At 28.6% G+C, this 25,881-nt stretch overlaps 1 protein-coding gene across 5 annotated transcripts; it reads right to left on the bottom strand.

The window, feature by feature from the left end:
- Positions 1 to 460: 460 nt before the first annotated feature.
- Positions 461 to 25,381, bottom strand: LOC126897287 (uncharacterized). Of its 5 annotated transcripts, XM_050670789.1 has the most exons (11): positions 25,275 to 25,381; positions 25,157 to 25,211; positions 24,932 to 24,946; positions 17,479 to 17,499; positions 16,980 to 17,009; positions 15,881 to 15,910; positions 10,880 to 10,918; positions 4,519 to 4,545; positions 4,168 to 4,314; positions 3,148 to 3,279; positions 461 to 875 (listed from the first exon to the last, which is right to left on the bottom strand). In XM_050670789.1, exons 1-11 carry the CDS (start codon positions 25,299 to 25,301, stop codon positions 802 to 804), a joined length of 597 nt encoding a protein of 198 aa, XP_050526746.1. In that variant the 5' UTR covers positions 25,302 to 25,381; the 3' UTR covers positions 461 to 801. The 5 variants fall into 5 exon arrangements, with proteins under 5 accessions (XP_050526746.1, XP_050526748.1, XP_050526747.1 ...); XM_050670791.1 differs by lacking the exon at positions 15,881 to 15,910; XM_050670790.1 differs by lacking the exon at positions 24,932 to 24,946.
- Between the last annotated feature and the right edge of the window lie 500 nt (positions 25,382 to 25,881).

Here is a 25,881-nt window from a genome sequence, read left to right as displayed (position 1 = left end):
TAAGGAACCAGCAGATCAAGTAGCTTTTGGAATAAAACACCAATTTTTTTAAAATTAAACACTATCTAAAGATTTGCATCGAAGCGTTTATTTTTGATAGTGATTTTAATCACTGTCAGATATCATTATACTTGATCCAACTATACCACGTCACAACTGTGCCGCGACCCCCCTGTGCTGGGTTTTTATTTTTGGAAGTTAAATATATCCTTAAGACAGTGAACTGAACATATATTTTTCTTAAGTAGTTTAAAATGTGTTTACTTTTATTTTTTGGCTTTATTCATATGTGATATTTAGTACATGTGTTAATAATTATACTACATTTAGGATAAGGGTGATCGACTCCAAGTAGTTGGGATTAAGGTGAGGAAGAAGAAAAATGCAAGGAATATTGATACAAAACAATCATAATATATTTTTTACTTAAATATACAACCTTGATATCAACAAATACTTACCTTGATTCACTGTACATACCGATCAATAATTTATAATAATAAAATGAACTCTTTGGGATATGACTCATTGCAAAAATATGCTTTTAATACAAATTTTTAATAAAGATATTAACATTTGCAAAAGTTTATTTTACATATTATTTAACTAAATTTTCTACTAAATTAACTTTTAAAAACATTGAAAAATGTAATTTTCTATTTTTTATGTCTTACTAGGATTTTTGAATTTTTATATTTGCAAAATTTAATAATGTAATTAAAATTTTATTTTATATTATGAAACTAAATATTCTACTAAACTAACTTTTAAAAACTTTGAAAAATTTTATTTATATTTATATTAATTATTTGTCTCACTAGGATTTTCGTATATAAATACGAAAATAAAGTCAAGAATTAATGTATATTTTTGATCTAAAAAAAAAAAAAAAAAGAGAAAAAAAAATNATTAATGTATATTTTTGATCTAAAAAAAAAAAAAAAAGAGTACAATAAATTTTATAGTAAGGATTCAGCATATTTAATACCATATTCATTGAATCATGGCAGTGATTAAAAATAAACGTTTCAATGGGAACAAAGGATGAAAATATATTAGATTTTAGAAAGTAACTTCAAGAATCGGTTCTGTTATGAAAAAAAAAACTACGAGATTTTATCTCCTAATTTATCTTTTTAAAGAACCCTACAAATAATCAATTATTTAAAAGTTCTAAAAATTTGTTCGTTCAGTAAATTTTATTTTAATTTATTTTTCCAATTTGTTTTTAGCTTTGATGCGAAGCTGAGAAGGTATTAATTTTACTATGATATGTATTTTTTTCATTTATGTTTTTTTGTGCCTGATACCACTTTTTCTCAACTATCACCGAACCGATATATTTTAACGATACGTTAAAAGATCACAAATTGTATCTTATCGAAGACATTACCCTCAAAAATTGAAAAACCGTAAATGGCAGAAATTTCAAAAAAAATTACAAATTTAAAAAAACCCAGCACAGGGGGGTCGCGGCACAGTGGTGACGTGGGATAGTTGGATCAAGTATAATGATATCTGAGAGTGATTAAAATCACTATAAAAAAAAAAGCTTCGATACAAATTTTTACATAATGTTTAATTTTAAAAAATTGGTGGATTATTCCAAAAGCTACATGATCTGCTATTTTCTTATTAATATCCTGAATGAAAAAGGGATTATTAAAAAATATTATTTTTCATAAAAAAATTGTGTTGATCCATACACTTTTCAGTAAGTTATAGCATTATAAAGTTAAAAATGTAAAAAATAAAATCAAGAATTTTCACACGTAAATAGCATTCGGTAGCCATTTTAACCACGATAACAAGTCTAGAGGTCAAATTTTTTTTCCATAATAAAGTACATTAAATTACCTTTAATTTAAGATATATATATATAAAAGTGTCAGACCTTCCGGAACACTTTCAAAAGTTAAGTAGACAAAGTTGTAATTTTAAATCCCCCCTGTGGGAAGGTAATGGGTTAAAATTATAAAAAAAATATACCAAATGATAGATATCAAGCATCTATAAAAAAAAAATTACATTGATAGGTGATTTTTAAATTTTTCGAAATTTCCCCCATTTACGGGGAACGAATGAAATTTTTTCAATTTTTGAGGGTAATGTCTTCGACTACAAATGATTTGTGATCTTTTGACGTATCGTTGAAAGAAATCCGTTCGAAGCTAAAAGAATTATTTTGATTTGTGTATTTTTTAATAAGTTATGTCAAATCATAGAAAAAAAAAAATGAAAAAAATGTAAAAATTTTCTGGTTCTAAAAATCGAAATTTTTTGGGAGATTTTCACTGTTTACGGGGAACGAGGGATAAATTTTCAATTTTTGATTGTATTGTCTTTAATAAGATACGATTTGTTATCTTTTGACGTATCGTTGAGAAAAATCAGTCCAGTGAGAGCTGAGAAAAGTAGTGACAGACACAAAAAAAAAAATAAATAAACACATCATGGTAAAATTAATACCTTCTCAACTTCGCATCGTAGCTAAAAGCATATCTCATAAATTTAAGCTGAAACCTTTCAAGTCTAAGGGAGTTATTGAGTTCATGCGGATCCTAAATTACGGCACCATACTTAACAATAGGGCGAACAGGTGCACAATAAAGCACCTTGTATGATAGACCTAATCGAAAATCTCAACATAATCTTAACACAAACCCAAAGTTTTAAAGGCCTTACAACAAATATGATCAATGTGGGTCTAGGATCAAGATCACTACTAAGAATAAATCCTAGATCAGTTACAAAGTCATTAGAACATAAAATCTCAGTAGATCCAAGATGATAAACATATTTAACAGGTGACTGAATTCTTGAAAAAGTTATGGTCTTACATTTAGATGCATTAAGGGGTAGTCCTAGTAAATTAAACCACTCCGTGAACCGATCAAAGTCACACAGTAATAAAATACAGAGAAATACATTTCAAAATACATTTTGAAAATATGGAGTGGCTAATGTTTATAGAATCACCTTTTAATTAAGTAAAACCAATCTGATTGGAACATAGAAAGAGTTGTGAAAGACGCAAAAGAAAAAAATCTACATTATAGAAAAATTAATACTTCTTTTGAAGTTAAAATAAATTTTAATGAGAAATATATTTATAACACATTTTTATTAAAAATTCTAAATCTTTACCCCGAAATTGACATGCTTTGCACATAGGATATTGGCGAAATCTTTTATAGCACTCAGTACAATGTATTGTTTTACAACAATTTGAATTATAAATTTCTCCAGTAACTATTTTCTTCTTACACAGACCACATACTATAATGATAAAATATAGTTATTAGTTTTCAATACACAAATTGACATAAATACATTAACATTTTAAAATTTTTTTATAAACAATCTAAAAACTTCAAAATTAAATTATTATTATTAAATAATTGTATACTTACAAAAAGAACCTATAAAAAATAAAATTTAGAATAATCTAATAATAAATGAACAATCTTTTTGACGAATTCACTAAATCGATGATTTGAACTGTTACGTCGCTATTTAGGGGTTGAGCCTAAATGTCCGTCGACAGTATTCTAAGGGACCAACGGGGGATAGCTAGCTAGGCTATATCTACCTTAGGTACTGAAGTTTCCTATTTAATTTATATTCCCTTAGAGGAACTACCAAGGGTCGCACTACAATATATATATATATAACACTTTAGGTTAACAACGATATAAAGAAATATTTATTAAGAAATTGAAATATTAAATGGATAATACAACCTGCTGGACACCTAGAGATGTTATAATCCAACAGGGAGCTGACGGCGACATACACACACACTATAATATATGGGGTAGCGAAGTTAAGTTAATTATCAGGCAAAAGTAGTGATCGCGAAGATGGTAAAATGTCAACTGTCGATAAGGATATCTTATTGTGGCACATTGGCCGTGAATTGCAAAAAGTCTTATTGTGTGCAGTCCGCCCTCCTGTTAGCATTGTTGTATGTCACTGTGTTAATTATATATATATATATGTCTATTAACCGGTACAACGATGTTATGGGAGACAGAGATATGGGCACATGCAAATGCGATCGTATCAGAACATAGAATAATATTTAAATTAGTTACAAATAAGAAGTTTCATAAAACATAGCTTTGTTTTTTATATTGACATGAAATTTTAATACGAAAAACATACCATCTATATTTTTACCACAAATTGGGCATTTTTCAATCGAATTTCTTATAGCTTTATCTTTATCAAAACAATCTTTACAAAAAATATGTGAGCAACATAGTACTGTAATAGTTTCTCCTTCAGGTGGATATTGACAATAAGGGCATACTAAGAAGATAAACATTAATAAAATATAAAATTATATGCATTTCAAATATTTTCGCTTAATAATATTTATTCAGATATTATAGTTATATTTTTGGTGAACAGTTTTAAATATTGTTATGGCCTTCATTCATGTTGTGAGAAATAAATTATATGATTTTCATTTATCTTTATTTTTTGAGTCACTCGATAAAATAATACACGTACCAGCTACATCATTTTTCTCTTCTGTATCTGTAATGAATAATACGACAAAATTGACTAAGAAGATTGTTATTACTTTTAAAATTTTGTGTTTTGAAAAAATTAACAAAACATGTAGGTTGAAAAAGCAATTTTTTTGGTACATTATCTAAAATTGAATATATGTATATGTATATATACTTATTGTGATTATTAATACTTATTAATATGTTTATTGTGAGCTAAATGTTACAATTACTTCAGATTTAAATTAATTTAATAATAATAGTATTGGAATAAGTGTATTGCAACTCTATAATTACTGGGTAGCTAGTTATTAAGCTTAATGTCTTTATTCTAACGAACATCGTGCCGGCAGACAGCACAAAGAAACTTACAAATATATTTTTAGTGTTTAAATTTTGTTTTGGTGATTATTGTGTCACATCTCTTCGAGGCGTTAACGCCGGGACACATTTAGCTACCACAATACTACATTGATATATATTTTTCATAGATATAAATATTTTTAAATCTTGTTTTGACCAAGCCAGAGGAATCTATAAAAAATATTGGAGTCGATCTCTCAATAAAATATACTTTCTCAAAAGCATACTTATTCACATAATGAAATAAGAGTGCATTGTTAAATTATATTTATAAAATTTTCGTATAATAATATTTATCTAGGTATTATAGTTTATTTTTGGTCAACAGTTTTAAATATTAATATGGCCTTCATTCATGAATAGCCTTAAATGTGACAGACAAGTTGAAGAACCCTAATTTTATTTATTCAATTATAACTGCCTTATTTTATTTTAATGATTGTAATTTTTTTGTGCCCTCTACTCGTGGAAAGCCTTACATTACCGAATAAAATGAAAAAGCTTAATATTCTGATTAGAATTAATTAGTATTAGCAGTAGTACTCTATGCCCGTGTACGCGCCAGTCGTAAATCTAAGTTCTACCTTTTTGTTAACTTACTTGGAATTTATCAAAATTAAATTAAGTTATTTATATTCTAACCTAATACACCTAACTTTAATAATCATTAATTGCAACCTTTACTCTGTTTGCCGACGCGATGTTCGTTAGAACATCAACATTAAACCAAAATGGCTAGCTACCCAATAAGTATAGAGTTGCAACACACTTAGTCCAATAAAAATGTTATTAAATTAGTTTAAGTCTGAAATAACTGTAACCTTTAGCATATAATTAATATCTACCATTAACTGAGAAAATTAGAGTTGATTCGGGTTTATTATATATAAAATAATTAAAAAAAAAAAAATTTTTGAGGTGTAAAATATTAATTGACATTTATTTCCATGATAAAATAAAACTTTATTGTTTAATGAACATATTAAATTAAGAGATTCACCAAAACAAAATCCACTTTAAAATTCTAGTGTCATTTATCTTGAGAAAATATTCTAAATCCAAATTAAAAAAAAAAACTAATTCCCAGAGAGTAAGAATCTTGAGTAAAGTGTCGCAGATTTTGTGTATTTTAAAATCCCCGAAAGAACTAATTTTAATAGGAAAAAATGGGTTTTTATAGTAGATGAGGGTCGTGTAGCGATCCCTAGTATGATCTTAGAAACTGCACATCTTAATTAATAGTTAAATGTGATTGGCTGGACCTAATTAATAACCTACACATAGGCGTTACTTTAAATCTGTACGATAATCAGATTTAATTGCCTAGTTATTAAAGTATATTAAATTAAAAAAATTTCAAAATAGCCATTTCTTAAAATAGTTTTTAAAAAATAATTTTCATTAATGTTTGGTAGTTAATTTTCTGTAAAATTTTAAATTTTGTAAAAATTTGAATTTTTCAGTATTTATTCTATGGTATTAAACGCTGGCTATGTTTTATAAAAAAACAGAAGTAAAAACAATCTTTTCATACTTAATATGATATAAGTATGGATTTTTCCATGAAAATTATTAACATTCCAATGACCGGTTTTTTAAAGCTCACATATTACATATTTAAAGCTCGCAGTATTTTCGGAACATTTTTAAAAGTTAAGTTAAAAAAATTCTACTTTTTATTCGTATTTCTAAAAATTTAAACACTACCTGTATTAAGGAAAATGGTCTAATTAAAAAAAAAAGTATGTCGAATAGAAGAAGTATACATAATGTATTTAGAAAAAAAAACAGTAGCACAGTGGGGTCGCGGCTCATTATGGACGTGGCATAGTTGGGACAAGTATAGATTTTATCTGACAATGGTTAAAATCACTATCATAAAAAACGTTTCGATGCAAATCTGTAGATAGTGTTTAATTAAAAAAAAAATTTGTCAAAAAAGTAGGTCAAGTGAGAGCTGAGAAAATAAATGATAGCTACAAAAAAAAACCACATAGTAAAATAACATTAATATGAATTTCTTCTCACGAGAGGACACCACAGTAATGGGATCCTTGAAGTTATTGAATCTAAATGAGATAAAAATCAAATAAGTTAAACATTTTTTTCAAACTCAAAAAGAATTAAGAAAAAATTCAGTACCACAGACATGAAAGACCCGTTACCGTCTCAGAACCACTTAACACTTAAAGAACTTGCATTAATAAATTTAATAACTATCTTTCCAACTCTGTTTTGGTCTTCCTCTACCTCTTCTTCCTTCAATATTCATTTTATAACTGTTCTTACGTATTCCGGTTTTTCTCTCCTCATAACATGTCCAAACCATCTAAGTGTATTTTCTCTCATCTTATCTACAATTCATACTACAGTGTAGCGTCGCTACACCTATATTCCCTCTTTTATACTCATTTCTTATCCTATCTTAGCATTCTCATCTCCGCTACACTCACTCTCTGTTTTACTTTCTTATCGAGCGCCCAACACTCTGAACCATGCATCATAGCTAGTCTCACTACAGTCTTTTATCGGCTGAAGTAATATTAATTGGATACATTTTAATTTATATATTTTTTATGACTGTAGGAGTTACCTTAAATCTTTGTGATCTTGCATATATATCTTTTCCTCTTTGATCATTATCTCATTGCTACTTTTATTTTTTTATCTCTTTTAACTTTAATATTTTATTTTAGTGTTTTTTTTTATGATACATACATTGTCCTTTTATTATGCTTGGACCATATATTTTATTTAATTGATTAATTTGGTTTTATTTACAATTCTTTAATGTTCTATTTTGTTATGTTGTGATCAAAATTGTTCCATAATAATTAATACATTTTAATTATTGTTTTCTTAAATTATAATTATTCTTTATAACCTCTTCCCAAAGGATAAGGTTTCAAAATCCATGGTGCTCCGGCTTTACCTCAGCCTACGGTGAACCCTTCTTGGGTTTCTTATAAAGTTAAACTATTGTATATGAGTATAGCTTACAATTTACTCAAAAAAGAAAGATAAATAAATTCATATAAATTTTTTTTGCACAAAATTATAATTTTTATTTTAAATTATACCAGTCAATAAACAAATTAGAAACCTTGAGTCACAAGTTGTAATCCCGTACCTTACTTCATTTTTTCATAGGATTTCTGGTACACTTTCAATAATTAAGGTTATCTTAATTTTTAGAAATCGTGGTGCAATAACAATGAAATTTTTCGCCATACATCCGGGAATTTTTTGGATTGCTTCACGCAAATGGCATTAAACTTTTAGGTAGTATTCCATATTGACCATTTGACCTAGTGGCAAGAATTCAAGATACACTATGCCATTAAAATCTGACATGGTACCGTGTTTCCCTCAGCCGCACATCACGTTATCAACCTAAATGTAAATGTATCGGGAACTGAATCATAAGTGCACAGTGGCCTAGTGGTAAGGTTTGTCTTTACGACGCCTTGGGTCGCGGGTTCTAATCCCGTACCGTGCCTCTTTTTTTCACATGATTTCCGGTACACTTTCTATAACCGGCCGTCAATCCCCGGCGGCACTGGGACGATTAAGCTTTAGTTTCGACGTTGTATCCATAAACTTATGTTTCGTCTCCTTTTAAAACACGTTTCAATAATTCTGCATCGTCTTTGACTTCATTAAGTGACTCCTCGAACTTCCATTCGCACCTGTTTTTTTCAAAATTCATCAACTTTAGAACAAATTTTGCTACTACGCATTTTATACCCAAAACATTTTGAAAAAATTTCATGGCGTGAACCAGTTGATATTTCAGCATCATCAGCGTCTTCTCTAATTATGATTCAGCTATCGTTCATAATCATTTCTTTCACTTTTTTTACGTTTTCATCATTTGTTGTTGTGTTGGGGCGTCCGAGGCAGAACGCCTCATTCCTCATCTTCAACATCTTCATGACCATCTCGGAAACGCTTATACGACTCGTAAACCCTTGTTTTGCTCATGACAAACTCACTCAATAGATCTATGTTAACATTTCACACAATTTTTTACACTTTATTTCATTTTTTATGTAAAATTTGATACAAATTTTTTGATCCAATTATTTTAACAAACGAAAATAGTCGAGCTCATAAATAACGTCTAACCTTAGCGGCGGTCACTGACTAAGTAAAAATGAATCCAGTTAAAAATTTTATTATACTTCAGAAACGTGTGTACCAAAATTATAAAAAAAAATAAATATTATGTGTAGAAAATTGTTTAGACTTATAACTAAATTGGTAGCACAGTGTTGACGTGACATAGTTGGGGCAAGTATGATGAAATGTGTAGATAGTGTTTAATTTCAAGAAATTGTTGGATTATTCTGTTACGAACAGATTATTCATCCATCGCCAACATCAACAATTAACAACTATACTAGTACCTGATCAGCACAAACAACCCTACAGCTTAACTATGAGTATGTAGCGTGCGGGTGTAAACAAACCGATTACACACTGTCCTTCAATTAATTAAAAACATAACGAAATCTGTCGACATTTTATCACAGTTGCGGCAACTTACATTTATTGATTTGATGACTTCACTCGCGCGGTATTATTGTGGTTACTAAATTAAATACTATTATTGTTAACTTATTATTATTATTTCGGGTTGTGTACACTCGCCGCCGTCGCTCACCTAACTTATATACCACCAACATCTCTAGAGATCTAGTCAGGTTATATTTAAATAATATTAAATAGAAATAAATGCTTGTTATCGATGTTAGTTGAGGGTCAATATTTATTTGCTGCTAACTGCCCTTTTTGTGGGATATAAATTATATATGGCCAGTATTGCCCCGTTTAGGTACAGCTTAGCCAACTATTAGGACTCTAGCGGGAAAGCACATTGCAGTCTGGTGGAGGCACTGTGTTCTGTGTATTAACAGGATAGATATATCCTTAATTATGCCAATTGGATATATAGCCTTGACCAACAACGAGCGAGTATTTTCCTTTGATTGCTTTAGTTTAGTGTCCGCAATGGTATTATGCGGGTAGGGTTGTCGGATCAGTGGGGGTAACAGCACCCCTTTGCCGCCGGAGTACACCATTTGTCTGACAAATATCGCGACACTGGCCACATCGTATTGTACACCACTTTATTTATTAGGAAAAATTTGTTAAAAAAAAAAAATACGAAGTATAAATAAGGACTACTCTAATGGAAATGTCACCAACGTCAATAGGTAACCTCTACATAAACGTAGAAGGCCTAATGAGATTTTCACTATGTTCACCCTGCCTTCACCCGAGAAACTGTCAACTTATGGAAAGAGGGGACTGAAGACAGAAAAGTATACGGATTGACCATTACTCATCACATAAAGTTCATAGTTAACCTGTATATAGTCATTAACTATTATTGAAAAAAAAACAGACCACATGGCCATATAGCTAAGAAATAAAAACAACAATTAATTCATTTAAAGGTGCACATTGTGCAAGAATATGAAAAGAAAAAAAACATTGAACTTTAGATGAGCACATTGTGCAAAAAAATACAAAGAAAGAGATACTAAATTACAATTATTTAGATGTCCAAATTGAAATGATGTTGATTCGGTGCCATGATTCTGATGGCCAAGCCAAATACAATGTTCTACTCCATATTAGATTTGACGACCATAATTCCAGAAAATTGTCGATCAGCAACTAGATTCAGAGGAGATCGACAAAGATGTATTGGACCTTTTTTAAAATAACCGCACAGTTTTCTGCGCTGGCTTCATCACGCACGGGAAAGGGTACTTAATAGTGTGGCCAATCATTGATTGACAGATGTAGTATTGAGAATAAGGAAACAGTTGGTAGGAACAATTTATAATTCTACTAAATAATCAAGTGTGTATATGTAACACTGAACCTACAGATGTAAGACACGCACTATTTGAATACAGATACATATGACCTTATACTCATGATAATTTTATTAGGTTACAAAATCATTAAAATAATGTACGTACCAAATGCTTTAATTTCCTTTTCTAAATCTGCTTTATTATCTAAAAATGAATAGTATAATATAATGTAGTATTAGTCAGTTAATTAATTAAGTAATTAAAAATAACATGCTTATGATATCACTGAAAAGTATATTTCTCAACAAAACAATGTAATACACATTTTTTTTATTTTAAGTTAACAAGTGTTGAATTAAAAATCAATATATATATATATATACAGGGTGGTAGTTAATCAATCATAATGCCTCACTAATTATCTCTAAAAATATAAGAGTTATAATTTTTTTTTTTTTTTTTAATCATTATGGATCTTTAATGAGATGTTTCACAAAAAAAATTAGGTTTGGGACAGCTGAAAAATAATAAACAAAAATAAAAAAAAATCCTGTAAAGGGAACACCCTAAGAGAGAAATATAAGAACCAATTATAATACTAAAATATATCTTATAAACTAATTAACGAAGGTTTCATTGGTATCTTCGATGGTGTCATGAATAAATGGCGTTTTCCGTTCGGTAAAAGCTCCATATCCAGCGACGATTCAAAAGCTCCATAATCCGGAAAGAAAATCACAGTCGATCAATCGGCAACCTGAACCGCTACTATAAGTGAAACGCATATATACACAGGGAATAGGTCTTGACATCTAAAAAATATGGCACGGCAAATAACTATGTCCGACGGACAAAAATCAAAAAATGTTTTGAGCCATTTACTATAAACGAAATTAAGGTCAGCATACACAATCTACAACAACATCTCACTAAAATAATGGTAATTTTAAATTAAAAGGAAAATTATTATGAATCACCGATATAAGGAACAAAATTTTTCCCCGGAACTTGTGACTAAATGTTCCGACGTCTGACAAATACCCCCCACTCCGGTTATAAACAATAAACAATTAATTAATAAAAGTTAAATTTTTACTAAAATAAATATTAATAGAATTTTTTAAACAATGAAATTTAAAATTCGTGTGTAATAAAATTACACATCCTGGCAATGGTCACCATTCTGAGAGGTGACGACTTGGGCCACGCAACGGATTGTGGAGTCGCCACCCTCGTGGCTCCCTTGCAAAAAGGAAATAGGGTCGCCAACCACTTAGGCGAGGGTCTTGATCATAAAAAGAACAACACCCGGACCATAAGTGGATTTAAAAAAATAAACAATAATAAACTAATAATATTAAATAAAATAATGTATACTTTGATGAAACTAAGTGGATTAAAAAAAATTATATATATACTAAAATATAAAGTGTTGTTGTAGACTATAATACGCTGATACCTTGTAAATATAACAAATAGGTTTATTTGATGTCACCAGTGGTGGACATAATTTAGTATGTCGAAGACCGTTACCTTAAAACTAGAGAGAATTATTTAAAGGGGAAAAAAAATAAGATACACGTGAATATTGAAGATATTCACGCAATAAAAATATTTTTGTTGATTAAGAAAATTATGGGGATTTTATTAAATTATTACAATTAAGTAAATAGTGGACAAAACCCGAAGGCAAAAACGACTCTGTAAATAAAGGGACAAAAGAAAAAAAAAACAATTATTTTGACAAAAAAATTTTAACCTATGTTAAGGAAAAGATGATGATGAATGAAGTAACACCGGATGAAGTTTTACTTGGCGTCGAGCCGTTTAATAAAAGAAGTGAAAAGAGAGTTGCGACACAAAAATAATATGCGAACAAATGATAAATAATAACACTAGTATTACTGTGAAATAACCGTTGACAAAAGACAATAAAAGTTAATCGAAACACGGTGGCGTTTTCTGGTTGATCCGGTGGACGGCGTATCACAGTGTCAAAGGTGTCCCGAAGAAGACTGACTGCACGTATTATTGCGGCGGGGTATACGACGCTAGGCATTTGTTGGACTTTACACCACGACGATAACGCGTGTGTGTGACGGTCCGGTTTACAGTTAAGCGGTGGCTGAGAAGGAGTTGACACGACCGCGGGGTGTCAACGTGTGACAACGCCGTGGCCGTGTCACCTACAACTATTAAATATTACACATGAAGTGTCTTCCGCATCGGAACAAGTCCGTGTACTCCGGACGCGGCGGATAATTTCTGTAATCTGGCCGGACGGACCGTACTTGGGCACTGCGGGAATAATANACGGACCGTACTTGGGCACTGCGGGAATAATATATATATGTATTAAATATACATGACACACCACTGACCAATAACCTTATAAATATTAATTCTAAAGTCCATATACAGTTCATAACAAAATAAATTTACAACAGAAAAAGGCTCAATACATTATATTAAATAAAAATAAAAAAAACAATATACGATACCCAGTCCCGGATGGGACTCATCCTAAGATGGGGATCTCGGCCCCGGAAATGGCTGACGCCTTGTTAAATTAATGCATTATTAAAATGAACGACACACACGAAAAAAAAAACAAAATAATGTTGGCTGTACGCACACAGCTAAGATACCACGACGGTGGTTCAAAGGGAAGAGAGTACAAATTTTTCTTACACACCGGGTGAGACATAACGACGACGACGATTACGTTTGGGAAAGGGTATTGGCTTAATAATTTACAAAATATAAAACAGATAAAAATATGAACAATATTAAAATTATACAGGCATTGACAGTGGTGGCCAGTGTATGTGTCATATAGGGCACGATTATTAAACTGATAAAGAATATTGTGTGTATAGCGTTCACCTTGATAGCAACAGTACAGTTTTCTGATTACACGGCCGGATATAACGTACGCGCGCCCATTAGCAAAGCAAAACAGTAAATCTATCTATATCATAAAATTCATCTTTTGTCACGTTACAAGCGTGGTTTTAATTTCTTAAAAAATATAATAATAATATCCAAAACATTACGAAGTGATGATAAAATATTTTTAACTTTTATGTGACTGAAAAAAAGAACAACTTCTTATGACGGTGTAAGTACCCGGGTACCTACAATATAGTTATCTGTACTTTTCCGATAAATTATTTCATTGTCGTCAGTCTATCGCTTTTATATCTTATTATATGTAATTTTTCTCGTATTTGGTGTACATAGATCTAATAAAGAACATGTATCAGAAATGTGGAAATTAGACTCGTTACCTCTCATTTGAGCTGCAATGTCTCGAGATCGATTCAAAATGTTGCTAAGGTTTATTCGTTTTGATAATGTAAACACTCGTAATATACGTATTACAACAGACAAAGCTGCACCGATTCGTGATATTTGGACATGCTTAATCAAAACTTACATAAAAATTATAAACCTACAGAAAATATAACAGTAGACGAACAATTATTTCCTTACAGAGGACACACAAAATTTACACAGTACATTCCATCTAAATCTGCAAAATATGGAATAAAGGTTTTTTGGGCTTGCGATGCAGCAAATGCTTACCCTTTGCATGGTAAAATTTACACAGGCAAATCACAAGATGGTAAACGTCAAGTATATATTGGTGAACGTACAGTTCTAGACTTAGTTGCGATGTATAAAGGTTCTGGACGAAATGTTACTACAGACAACTTTTTTACAAGTATGCAATTGGCTACTACATTAAACTCATGGAATATGACATTGGTTGGTACTGTCAGAAAAAATAAAAGATTCTTGCCTCCCAAAATGCTTCCATCAAAAGCCAGAGCGTTACATTCTACAAATTTTGTATTTAGAAAAGATTTAACTCTTTGTTCTTATGTTCCAAAAATAAATAAATCGGTTATTCTTTTATCTGCAATGCATATGACAGCCGACATAATGCAAGCTGCTACCGCTAAAACAGAAATTATAAAATATTGTAATCTGACAAAAGGAAGAGTAGATACAATGGATAAAATGTTAACAGAATACACAGTAAAGCGAAGAACTAATCGTTGGCCACTTGCATTTTTTTTCAACATGATTGATATTGCTGCTTTATCTACATATATTATATATATGGAACACAATCAAAGGTTTAACACAACTGATCGACGCCGAAAATTTTTAAAGAGCTTGCAAATCAGTTATGTATGCCTGCAATAGAAATTCGAACCTCCATACCTAAAGTAGTAGGAAATCGATATACTCGTAATTCAATGGAAATGGTTCTCGGACGGCCAATACAACAGACAATTGCTATTCCTAAGAATGAACCACCTCGTGATGCTTCAGGACGTATTCAAATAGTTGGAAGTTGCTTAGTATGTCGAGAATTGGGTTATAAGCAACGGAAAACTCGAAAAGCTTGTTCAACTTGCTCAAAGCCTATTTGCAATGAACACTCAATAAACAAATCATTTAGCGAAACTTGCAATCAACAAAAAACCTAAATATGTTATAATACTTACTAAATATGTAAAAAATAACATTTTTGTCCTATTAATATTTGTATCTATTTTATTGATGTCCAGTAAAAATATTTATCAATGGTAATTTAACTTTTTTTTGTATCAATAAAACCTACATTTAAATACAATATATAGAGGTACCCAGGTACCTACTACGTCCTTATAAGGTGTAAAATTAACAACGATATTTTAAGTATAATAAATTATATACTTTTCAAATACAAAATATAAATTTGTTAACTATACATGCTATTTAGAGATGACACAGAAGGACTAACCATACATACTAAATATTTAGAAGGAAAATAAATTTAAAAACTGAAAAGGTACCCGGGTACCTTTCCAGTCACATAAGGGTTAATAAGATCTGTTTCTTTTCAAATTTTAGAATCAAAGCTTCCGTCCATCTGCCAAGTTATGTTAGTTTATGCCACCATATTTATGAGTTGGTTTTACGTGGTGTTTTTGAAACAAGGCTACCTCAAGTAACCTCTAGCTCAGATTTTTCACTTCATCATTTTTATATATGAATTAAAAATCNCTGCACGTCGACTACCACGCATGGCGTGACCTGTTGGTCCTGAGAAGGAATCGCCAGCTAGCAGTAACACCGGAAGTGCGATGCGACTGCGACAAATATACGTACTGATTTCATTATTTTCCGTTTCTAAATTTGCTGTGAACAAGATTTAAAGAATTAATTAGTTCAGTTAAGATTTATTAATTAATTAATATATATATGTCAATATAAATTTCACAATAATAAGTTAATACAAGTTCCAAGTATAAGAGATGATGATATAAATTTAATTTTTCTTGTAAAACAGCTCATTAAAGATCCATAATGATTAAAAAACAAATTTTTATAACTCTTATATTTTCAGAGATAATTAGCGAGGCATTATGATTGATTAACTATTACCCTGTATATATATATTGATTTTTAATTCATATATAAAAATGATGAAGTGAAAAATCTGAGCTAGAGGTTACTTGAGGTAGCCTTGTTTCAAAAACACCACGTAAAACCAACTCATAAATATGGTGGCATAAACTAACATAACTTGGCAGATGGACGGAAGCTTTGATTCTAAAATTTGAAAAGAAACAGANTGTAACTTATTTAATAATCACAATATTTTAGAACTATTTTATCTGTAACAATGAAATGAACTGTGAAATAAAAAATAAGTTAATAACCATCTGTATAAAAAACTTTATTTTAAACAATTTTTGTATAAAACATTAAGCTTCATCATAAAATGCTCACCAAATAAGACAAAATATTTGTAAATATCCCAATTTCGGTAATATCAACAAATAATACATTTTTTTATAATTTTTATGGAAAAATAATAATGGATTTAGAAGAAAAGTTGTAAGGATATAAATTATGCTAAACAATTTAGCCTCAGTGATTTTTGTGGAAGCACAAATTCGCAAGTTAATTGCAAAAGACTAAAAAACTACATCTTTAAGGGTAAGGGTAAGGAATTTTCAACATTTTAAAAATAAGGGACACTCTAATGTTTATATATGTTATATATTAAACAGTCTATTGAGATGAGTCCAATACATCATCCAAAAAAATGAGAGACTGTAATAATGTGCGCCAGCGTGACCGGTTCACTCTGCACGTCGACTACCACGCATGACGCGACCTTTTGGTCGTGAGAAGGAATCGCCGCGATCGCCAGCTAGCAGTAACACCGGAAATGCGATGCGACTGCAACAAATATACGTACTGATTTCATTATTTTCCTTTTCTAAATTTGCTGTGAACAAGATTTAAAAAATTAATTAATTCAGTTAAGATTTATTAATTAATTAATTAATATATATATATATATATATATCAATATAAATTTCACAATAATTCGCCTAGTTTGAAATGATTTTCCTCTATATTTTAATATAGAGGAAAAACAAAAAATATCAATATTGACTGTTTTATGATAACTATAATATTTTAATGTAATTTCTCTGCATAACTGGGTTTGAGATAAATTTTACCGTTAATAACATCAACTAAATACGTTTTATAATCTTTTATTTTATCGTTGAGTAAATTTGGCTCAATAAAAGAGAGTAATCGTGTATAGTCATAAAAAAAAGAACATATATTATAGGAAAAACAATATATTGCGGGCTTTGTTGATAAATCTCTTGTGGCTGAACATTTATTGATTTATTATGATTCTAAAATAACTTTGTGTAAAGTGATTAAATATGATATACACTTACTCTTTTGAACTTTTCCTTTTCCTTTTGTAAAAAAATCAATAATAATAAAAGTAATAATCAATGATAGAATAGTTATGGGAAATATCGAATAGGCTATTCGATATAGTAATTATTAATTACTAAGGTGCGGATTAATATGTATTAAAAATTAAAAAATATGTACATATATATGTATTTATTTTTATCCAAATATGTAACTAAAAATACATAATATTTAAAAAATAATCTTTTTATTCTTAAAAAAAATACATTCAAAATACAGAATATGTAATGTACCTAAAAAATACATTCAAATCAAATATTAGCTAGGATCTTCGTCGTCCACAAAGCAATGGACAATCTTGTACTTCTTTAGGTTGTTAAAGGTAAATCAAAGTCGATTAGGACGAAGTTTGTTTTTGTAGCGGCTAAAAGATCTTTCCACGTTGACGGAAGTAATAGGAGCAAATTTAAAAACCCCTAAATCAGCAATGGTTAAATTATCGCAATGGTATATCTACTTAAATAAAAGCTGTGCATAAGTCATTGTTGAAAGTTGATTTACTGGACAATGAAGTGCATGAGGTGATGAATTGTTGTTTTTTTTTGTCTTTCCGAGTTTATTTTCTTTATGAATTGCGGTTCCTATGTGTTGTGTAACTTGAAAGCGCTGAGAAGTTGATACGGCTTTATTACATGTATCACAGTACAAAATATTTAAATCGCCACGAAACATTTCGTCCAGAAAATCTTATATGTACTTCATTACGTGATCTCTTTTTTTAGGAACAACTTTCGGCATTTTCAATTAAACATTGATGTAACAAAAAACTAAAAATACGAAAAAAATAAAAAAAACACGGGGACACCTATACAACGCTTACACGACTTATAATGAAATTAAATTATTTTTGGCGAAACGTATACAACAATGCATCACACTGCCAGCGAAATACAATAATATGCGATAAGTTATCGCCGATAACAACATATGATATGTACAATAAACTTTACCACGATAAAATATTTTTAGCCATAGATTATACGATAGCGTGTTGCGGACTGTGAAGAGTCGCAACTTACTACGATTAATAGCGACCTTGACTAACAACACAAAATATAAAACGACGATAAATTATTAATTTTTTAAGTAGCTGAATATTTAACAAAAATATTTAATTTAAGTAAATTATGTAAAAATATGTAACATCAACCATAGCTTAAAATAATCAGATAGTCCTGTAACATATTTCTATAGAGAATTATTCAATTTTTATTATTTGTGACTAATATATAAATAGATACTAATCCGCACCATATTAATTACTATTTGATATTTCTCATATAGAGTAAAATTTTGCTGTAACACATTTAGTAAAAAATGTTCGACTTGAAGTGTCAAATAATGTTAAACCAATGAAAACAAAACTATATTAAAAATATTATTAATTTAAAAAAACTAAAAAATATTAAACTCAAAAGCCACAAAAAAATTAATGAAAAGTCGCGGATACGTATTTAAATACACATACTGTCAGTATGTGTTTAGCGTTGATAATGGTAACATTGTTTCCGAAATACGTATCCGCGACTTTTCATTAATTTTTTTGTGGCTTTTGAGTTTAATATTTTTAATATTTTTTAGTTTTTTTAAATTAATAATATTTTTAATATAGTTTTAATTTTACTTAATTAACTAGCCACAAGTGATCAATTTTTATTATACAATGAAAACATTCCATATTTTTCATAATCAAATACATAGTGTCTTGGATCTAACTGATAGCGCTTATAAGCTTTAATCCAATTTTTATTTAGTTTGAACTTTAAAAAAAAACAATTATTGTCGTCATAGTTTATATTCAAAGCACATTATTTATTACTTATCATTGATAAGAAAACAAATAAAAAGTATAAAATTATACATATGTATATATATATATTTTTAACACTTCAAAATAGCCATATTAATCAGTTATTTTACAAAAGATAGGATAAGGAACGAGCATATAAGAGGAAGTAAAGGTGTTGCGTCAATCGTGGATAAGATGACAGAAAATAGACTTAGATTGTTTAGTCATGTTATGAGGAGAGAAGAATCGGAAGCTGTAAGAACAGTTATAGAAATGAATGTTGAAGGAAGAAGAAGTAGAGGAAGACCAAAAATGAGATGGAGAGATGTTATTAAATGCGATATGAGGACGGCTGATGTGAGCGTAGAGGATGTGGGAGATCGTGTCAAGTGGAAGTTTAGGATAAGCGTGGCCGACCCCAAGTAGTTGGGATTAAGGCAAAGAAAAAGAAAAAGATTACTAAAAATTCCGGTGGCAATTGACATGATATGATTGTTGTTTAGGAATGTACAATTTAGCGTTTAGATGGGTTTAAACAATATAGCGTCAAATCAATTACCTACTCTATCGCTTGTATATTAATATACACTACACTTTAGTGATACAATAAATAAATACTCTCACATATTCACACATATGCATTTATAACATTGTGTCTAATGTAAGTATAAAATTATAAAAAGTAACCGTAAAAAAAAGGAACATAAATTTTAGTACTCATATTAAATGTAATGTAACTCGAAAAATATTTGTTTAAATGAAAAAAATATTAGATAATTTTTTTGTTTATAATTGTCTTTTAAACAACTTTTATACGAAACTTTTTTTGTAAGTTAAATATTATTTGAAAAAATTAAAAAAGCTCATATTTTTGAACTTTTGCAAGGCTGTAAAAGTTAAATTGCAAACAATGAGGACTATTAGTATGTCATTATACATATTTTAATTCAACTTTTAAAAAAACAAAATTTGGTTGGGAATTTTTTCCGCTATTTTTCCTTTGTTGACTGGCCTAGATGTCAATTTTAAACTTGTAAATGAGCTAAAAGTTATGGTAATATATTCAATTTTTTTTACTATAAACTTTCATAAATCTTTAACAAAAATTTTTCATCAACTTTAAAGAACCAAAAAAATAGGTTAAAAATGAAAATTTGGACAGATTATTTTTAACATATTAAAAATCAAATCAATAATAATGTAGTATAATTATTAACACATGTACTAAATATCACATATGTATGAATAAAGCCAAAAATCATCTAAGGAATGTTTCCCTTTTAGGGTAATAAAAATAACTATTTATCAACACATGTTTCAAACCAGTCCCCTACAATTCATTAACTACGCCCACAGCAGGGTTTCTATCACAATTAACCAATCACAAATAATGATCTAACATCTTAGGAATTTCAATAGAGATCGCTGGTTTACTTCATCCGGCGTATAAAAAGCCATTTTTCTCGTAAAAAGGGACGCTCACGCTCAGGCTCTCGCTCTTGCTCCTGCTCACTCTTCTTCTGGGACCTCTGACGACTTCGGACGACCTCTCTTCTAAATATTCTCTTACATGGAATCTGCGTCAGTATAAGTAAATATTTTATCCCTGTGACTTTTTTTTTTTTTTTATGTATCATCCTAAGTGGTGAACATTGTCTTAGATGATTTATTAATATTTTACACAGGAACAAGTTTTTATTTATTTTATTATCACCTAATATTCTCACGACAAATAGACATTATATCTACTTATATATAAAGGTTTTAAATATTATTATGCCCTTCATTTCTGGACAGCCTCAAATGTGCCGAAAAGAGTGAAGAAGTGTAATTTTATTTATTTAGACATAGTTTGTAATATATAAGAATTTTAAATATTATTGTGCCCTTCATTTCTGGACAGCCTCAAATGTGCCGAAAAGAGTGAAGAAGCGTAATTTTATTTATACAGGCATAATAGCCTTATACATTATCGTATATTCATAATAAAGCTTATTGTGCCCTACATTTATGAACAGCCTTAAATGTGCCGAACTAAATGGAGAAGCATAATTTATGATTAGAATTAACTAGTTTTAGTAGTAGTACTTTATGCCTGTGTACCCGCCAGCCTTAATGGACTATGCCAATTACCTTTCGNCAATAGAACAGTTAAATAGAAATCATTGTAATAATTTCTAAGTAATTTTTGGTATTTAAAAAGATTCTACAATTGAAATATCCAGAACTGAATTAATTTTAATGATTTACTTTAACTAAAAAAAAAAAGTTATTATTTTGAATCCCTCTTGTGGGCAGGTAAAGGGTTAGATTTATAAAAAAAAACAAATAATAGATAAAGACATGCATCTAAATAAAAAAAAAATATACTGATTTGGTCATTTTTGATAAAGTTATAACAGTTAACAAAGTTANAGCGCCAGCCAAGGCTTTATCTTTACCCCCTTAACTTAACCCCCTTTTCTTTTTTTTTTGTTTATTACAATAATTTGAAAACAATTTTTTTTTTCTCTTAATTATTATTTTATATGTAATTAGTAGTAATACAAAAAATTAGAACTGATAGATAAAGTCTAATTGCAGATTTGAAAACAATGCAAAAAGTTGATTTTTTAAAGTATATTTTTGCTNTAAAAATATACTATTCTAAATAAACTTTTTGCGATGTTTTCAAATGTGCAATTAGACTTTTTCTATCACTTCTAAGTTTTAATATTATTCAAAAATAGTATTTACATATAAAAAAAGCTAAAAATAATTAAGAACAAAAAAAATTGTTTAAAATTAATACTGATTTTGATTATTAATATGTTAAAAATAAGGAAAATGACATATTTAACCTATTTTTTTAATCCTTTAAAGTTGATTGTTGTAAATGTTTATAATAAAAAAAAATAATTTATTTTACCATAAATTTTAACTCAATTGGCAAGTTTGACATTGACATCATTAAATAGAAAATTTTATGACAATTAAAAAAATTGTATCGTTAAGATCAATATGCAGTCAGAAAGTTTTATAATTACTATTTATTATAAATTTATCAGAATAACAGATATTTTTTTGCATTTTTATGGTAATAGATAGAACAACTTAAATAGAAGTAATAATAATAATTTCTTCGTAACTTTTGTTGTTTGAAAAGATTCTACAATTGAAATATTGAGAACTTAATTAATTTTAATTACTTTAACTAAATGAACCAATCAAAACAAAGTTGTTAAAAAGATTTACTCAATTGAGCGTATTATAAAATTTGATTATATTTGTAAAAATCAATTGTTAATTCAGGAGAAAAAACAATCATTTTTTTTAGAAATGATTTATATAGCAACATGTTACAAAAAAAAATTGTAATATTATAATCTAGTAGTAGCACACACAAATACAGTAAAAAAATTATTAAATTACAAAGTAAAATGATTTAATTTTGTAGTTGAAACCTATCATATCAAACTTCATTCGTTAATAAATATTTTGAAAACATTAGAAATTAATGATTTTAATTGTCTTTATGGAGACGGAAGGATAACTAACTGTTTAATTGATAAATTGAAATTTTTTTTCAATTTTTGAGGGTAATATCTTCAACTAGATATGAATTGTAGTAATTTGACGTATCGTTGAAAAAAGTAGGTCAAGTTAGAGCAGAGAAAATAAATGATAGTCACAAAAAAATATATTCTCAGCTTTGCATCGAAGCTAAAACTTAAAATATAGTAATATAATTTTAATACGAATAAGAAATTTCTTCTTGCAAGGGGCGACTAAAGTGATGGGATCCTTGATATTAATTGAAGTTATTGAATCTAAATGAGATAAAAATTAAACGATTAAAAATTTATACTAACTTAAAAAGAATTAAGAAAAAATGCAAAAAATTCATTGCCAAACGCGGGTTGGAACCTCGTACCCCAAGCGTGTAAAACATAAATTTTACCAACTCGGCAACCGTACGTTGCTTCCGGCCTTGAAAAATTGGGCTATTTAAGCTAGTTCAAATTTCAAAGTTATTTTTCTCGACTTAAAAGAAACAAACAAATTTAAATAAGTTTAACTATCTATACTATATCAATTTTAATTTATATAATATTTATGAAAATCTGTACTCCCCTTGTCAGGTATTTTAAAATAAAATAAAATACAAAACCCAGAATTTTAACACAAAAATAGCATATTTTTGCATACGGTAGTCATTTTTACCATGAAGACAAATCCAGAGGTCAAATTTTTTTTTTTCACATTAAAGTATATTACATAAGCTTTAATTTAAGATATATATAAAAATGTCAGTCTTTCCGGAACACTTTCAAAAGTTAAGTTGAAAAAGTTATACTTTCTATACGCATTTTAAAAGGTTTGCACCCCCCTTGTATAAAGGGAAAAGGTCCGATTTAAAAAAAAAGTATGTGGAATGAAAGAAGTATATATAAAGTATTTATTATTAAAAAATAGAATTGATTTATACATTTTTTAAAAAGTTATAGCATCATAATGTTAAAAAATTTAAAATATAATATCAAGAATTTTTTTAAAAAAATAGCATATTTTTGCATACGATAGTCATTTTCACCATGAAAACAAGTCTAAAGGTCAATTTTTTTTTCAAATTTAAGTATATTACATTGGCTTTAATTTAAGATATGTATAAAAGTGTTAGTCTTTCCAGAACATTTTTAAAAGTTAAGTTGAAAAAGTTAATTTTTTGTAAAAAAGTTACCATTTTGAAACCCTTCCTGTGGGCTGTTAAAGGGTCAAAATGTTCACAAAAATATATAAAATGATAGGTAATNCCTTCCTGTGGGCTGTTAAAGGGTCAAATGTTCACAAATATATATAAAATTATAGGTAAATATCTAAAGTATCTATAAAAAAAAATTATATTGATTCGGTCATTTTTAAAAAAGTTATGGCAATTTTAAGTAAAAAAAAAATGAAAAAATATCGAAAATTTGCGATTTTTAAATTTGTAATTTTTTGGATGTTTCCGCCATTTACGAGGAACGAGGGAATTTTTTTCAATTTTAAGGGTAATGTCTTCGACTAGATACGATTTGTGATCTTTTGACGTAAATTGAAAGAAATCCGTTCGGTGAGAGCTGAGAAAAAGTGGTAACAGACACAAAAAAAACACATAGTAAAACCAATACCTTCTCAGCTTCGCATCGAAGCTTAAAAATATGCATTTAAAATAATTTATGAAGAGAATAATTATTTTTAAAAAGACGTCATTGAATTAATATTGTTTTAAAATACATTAAAGTTGTAAGTTACATTTGGATCATTCTGCATAAGTGTGTATGTTTTTCCATTTTAAAGTGTGTAATGACACGGTTCCGCGTCGTTTCTCGATACATGGAGCCCCGCGACCCATGACACCTTTATCAGCCGTCGCCCTTCTACGTGTATATAGTACTATGACTGAATAATACCGCGTGCAATGCGTCACGTTATAAAGTCCAACAAGTGCCGCACGTCCATCTACAACCCGACTCGTATCAGTAATTTGACAATTAATAAAAATAAAAATTAAAATTAAAATTATGCTTCCATGCCATGGTAAAAGTAATTGGGAAGAATTTAAAGTAAGGGAGTTTATTGGAGGTTAACATTTTACTTACTAAAACAAGATAAACCTTAATCATGCAATCAAAATAAAAAAAGGTAAATAATTAATTTGCTATAAAATATTAAAAGCTATGATAAAATATTTTTAACAAATATTTTTCATGATATTAAAAAAGTATAAAATAAAAATTAATCAATTTTTTTTTAAATAGTATAAATTAGACAAAAAAAGGTATTATGTGATATATCCTCTAAATAATATATTTAAATAGTATTACCTTTAGAGAGTACAAATAAAGATACCACAATTGTAATAGATAATAATTTTGAATTCTGAAAAACAATTTAAATGTAAAATGATTTTTTTAATTACACACTAATTTGTATGATTTATACCATTTTCATATAAAAAATGTATAACATGAAATTTATAAAATAAAACAATAATTAAAGTTAATAATGAAATAGTACTTTGAATATTTCTACAGAATAACATATGTTATAAAAGTCAAATGAATGATAATTTTTTGCTATTTTTCTTTACAAAGCTGTATAATATTGTAATAACGCACAATTTATTTGATATATAGTGACTTTAAATATTTATTTAAACTTTACACATGTGTTATTTTAAATTCATATTCCTAGCTTAGATTATTTTAGTATATTCGCTAAATAAAATAATATTAATTTATTTACGCCAAGGAGACACTATAGAGTAAAATAGGTTTACAAAATAATAGTATATAAATGTATAACAATCATATTACCAGTAAAATACTTTACTTGTAGCTATTAGAAAACAAAATAAAAATGATAATAAAAATAATAATAATAATTAAAAAATTCTATTTTTAATTTTTCGATTCTGTAGTCAAAAATTAAACTTTTGTTTTATCATAAATTTATAATCTAAACTATGAAAAAATGTGACAGGAGACAGTGTACAATAAAATCTTAGTGTATAATAAAATATTGAAAAATGAGCAAATTCTGGAAAATT

Source organism: Daktulosphaira vitifoliae, unplaced genomic scaffold (assembly GCF_025091365.1).
Source record: "Daktulosphaira vitifoliae isolate Bord-2020 unplaced genomic scaffold, ASM2509136v1 Scaffold_2, whole genome shotgun sequence".
Taxonomy (NCBI): domain Eukaryota; kingdom Metazoa; phylum Arthropoda; class Insecta; order Hemiptera; family Phylloxeridae; genus Daktulosphaira; species Daktulosphaira vitifoliae.
The sequence above is the reverse complement of the archived record's forward strand: the minus strand, read 5'-3'. Positions and strand labels throughout refer to the sequence as shown.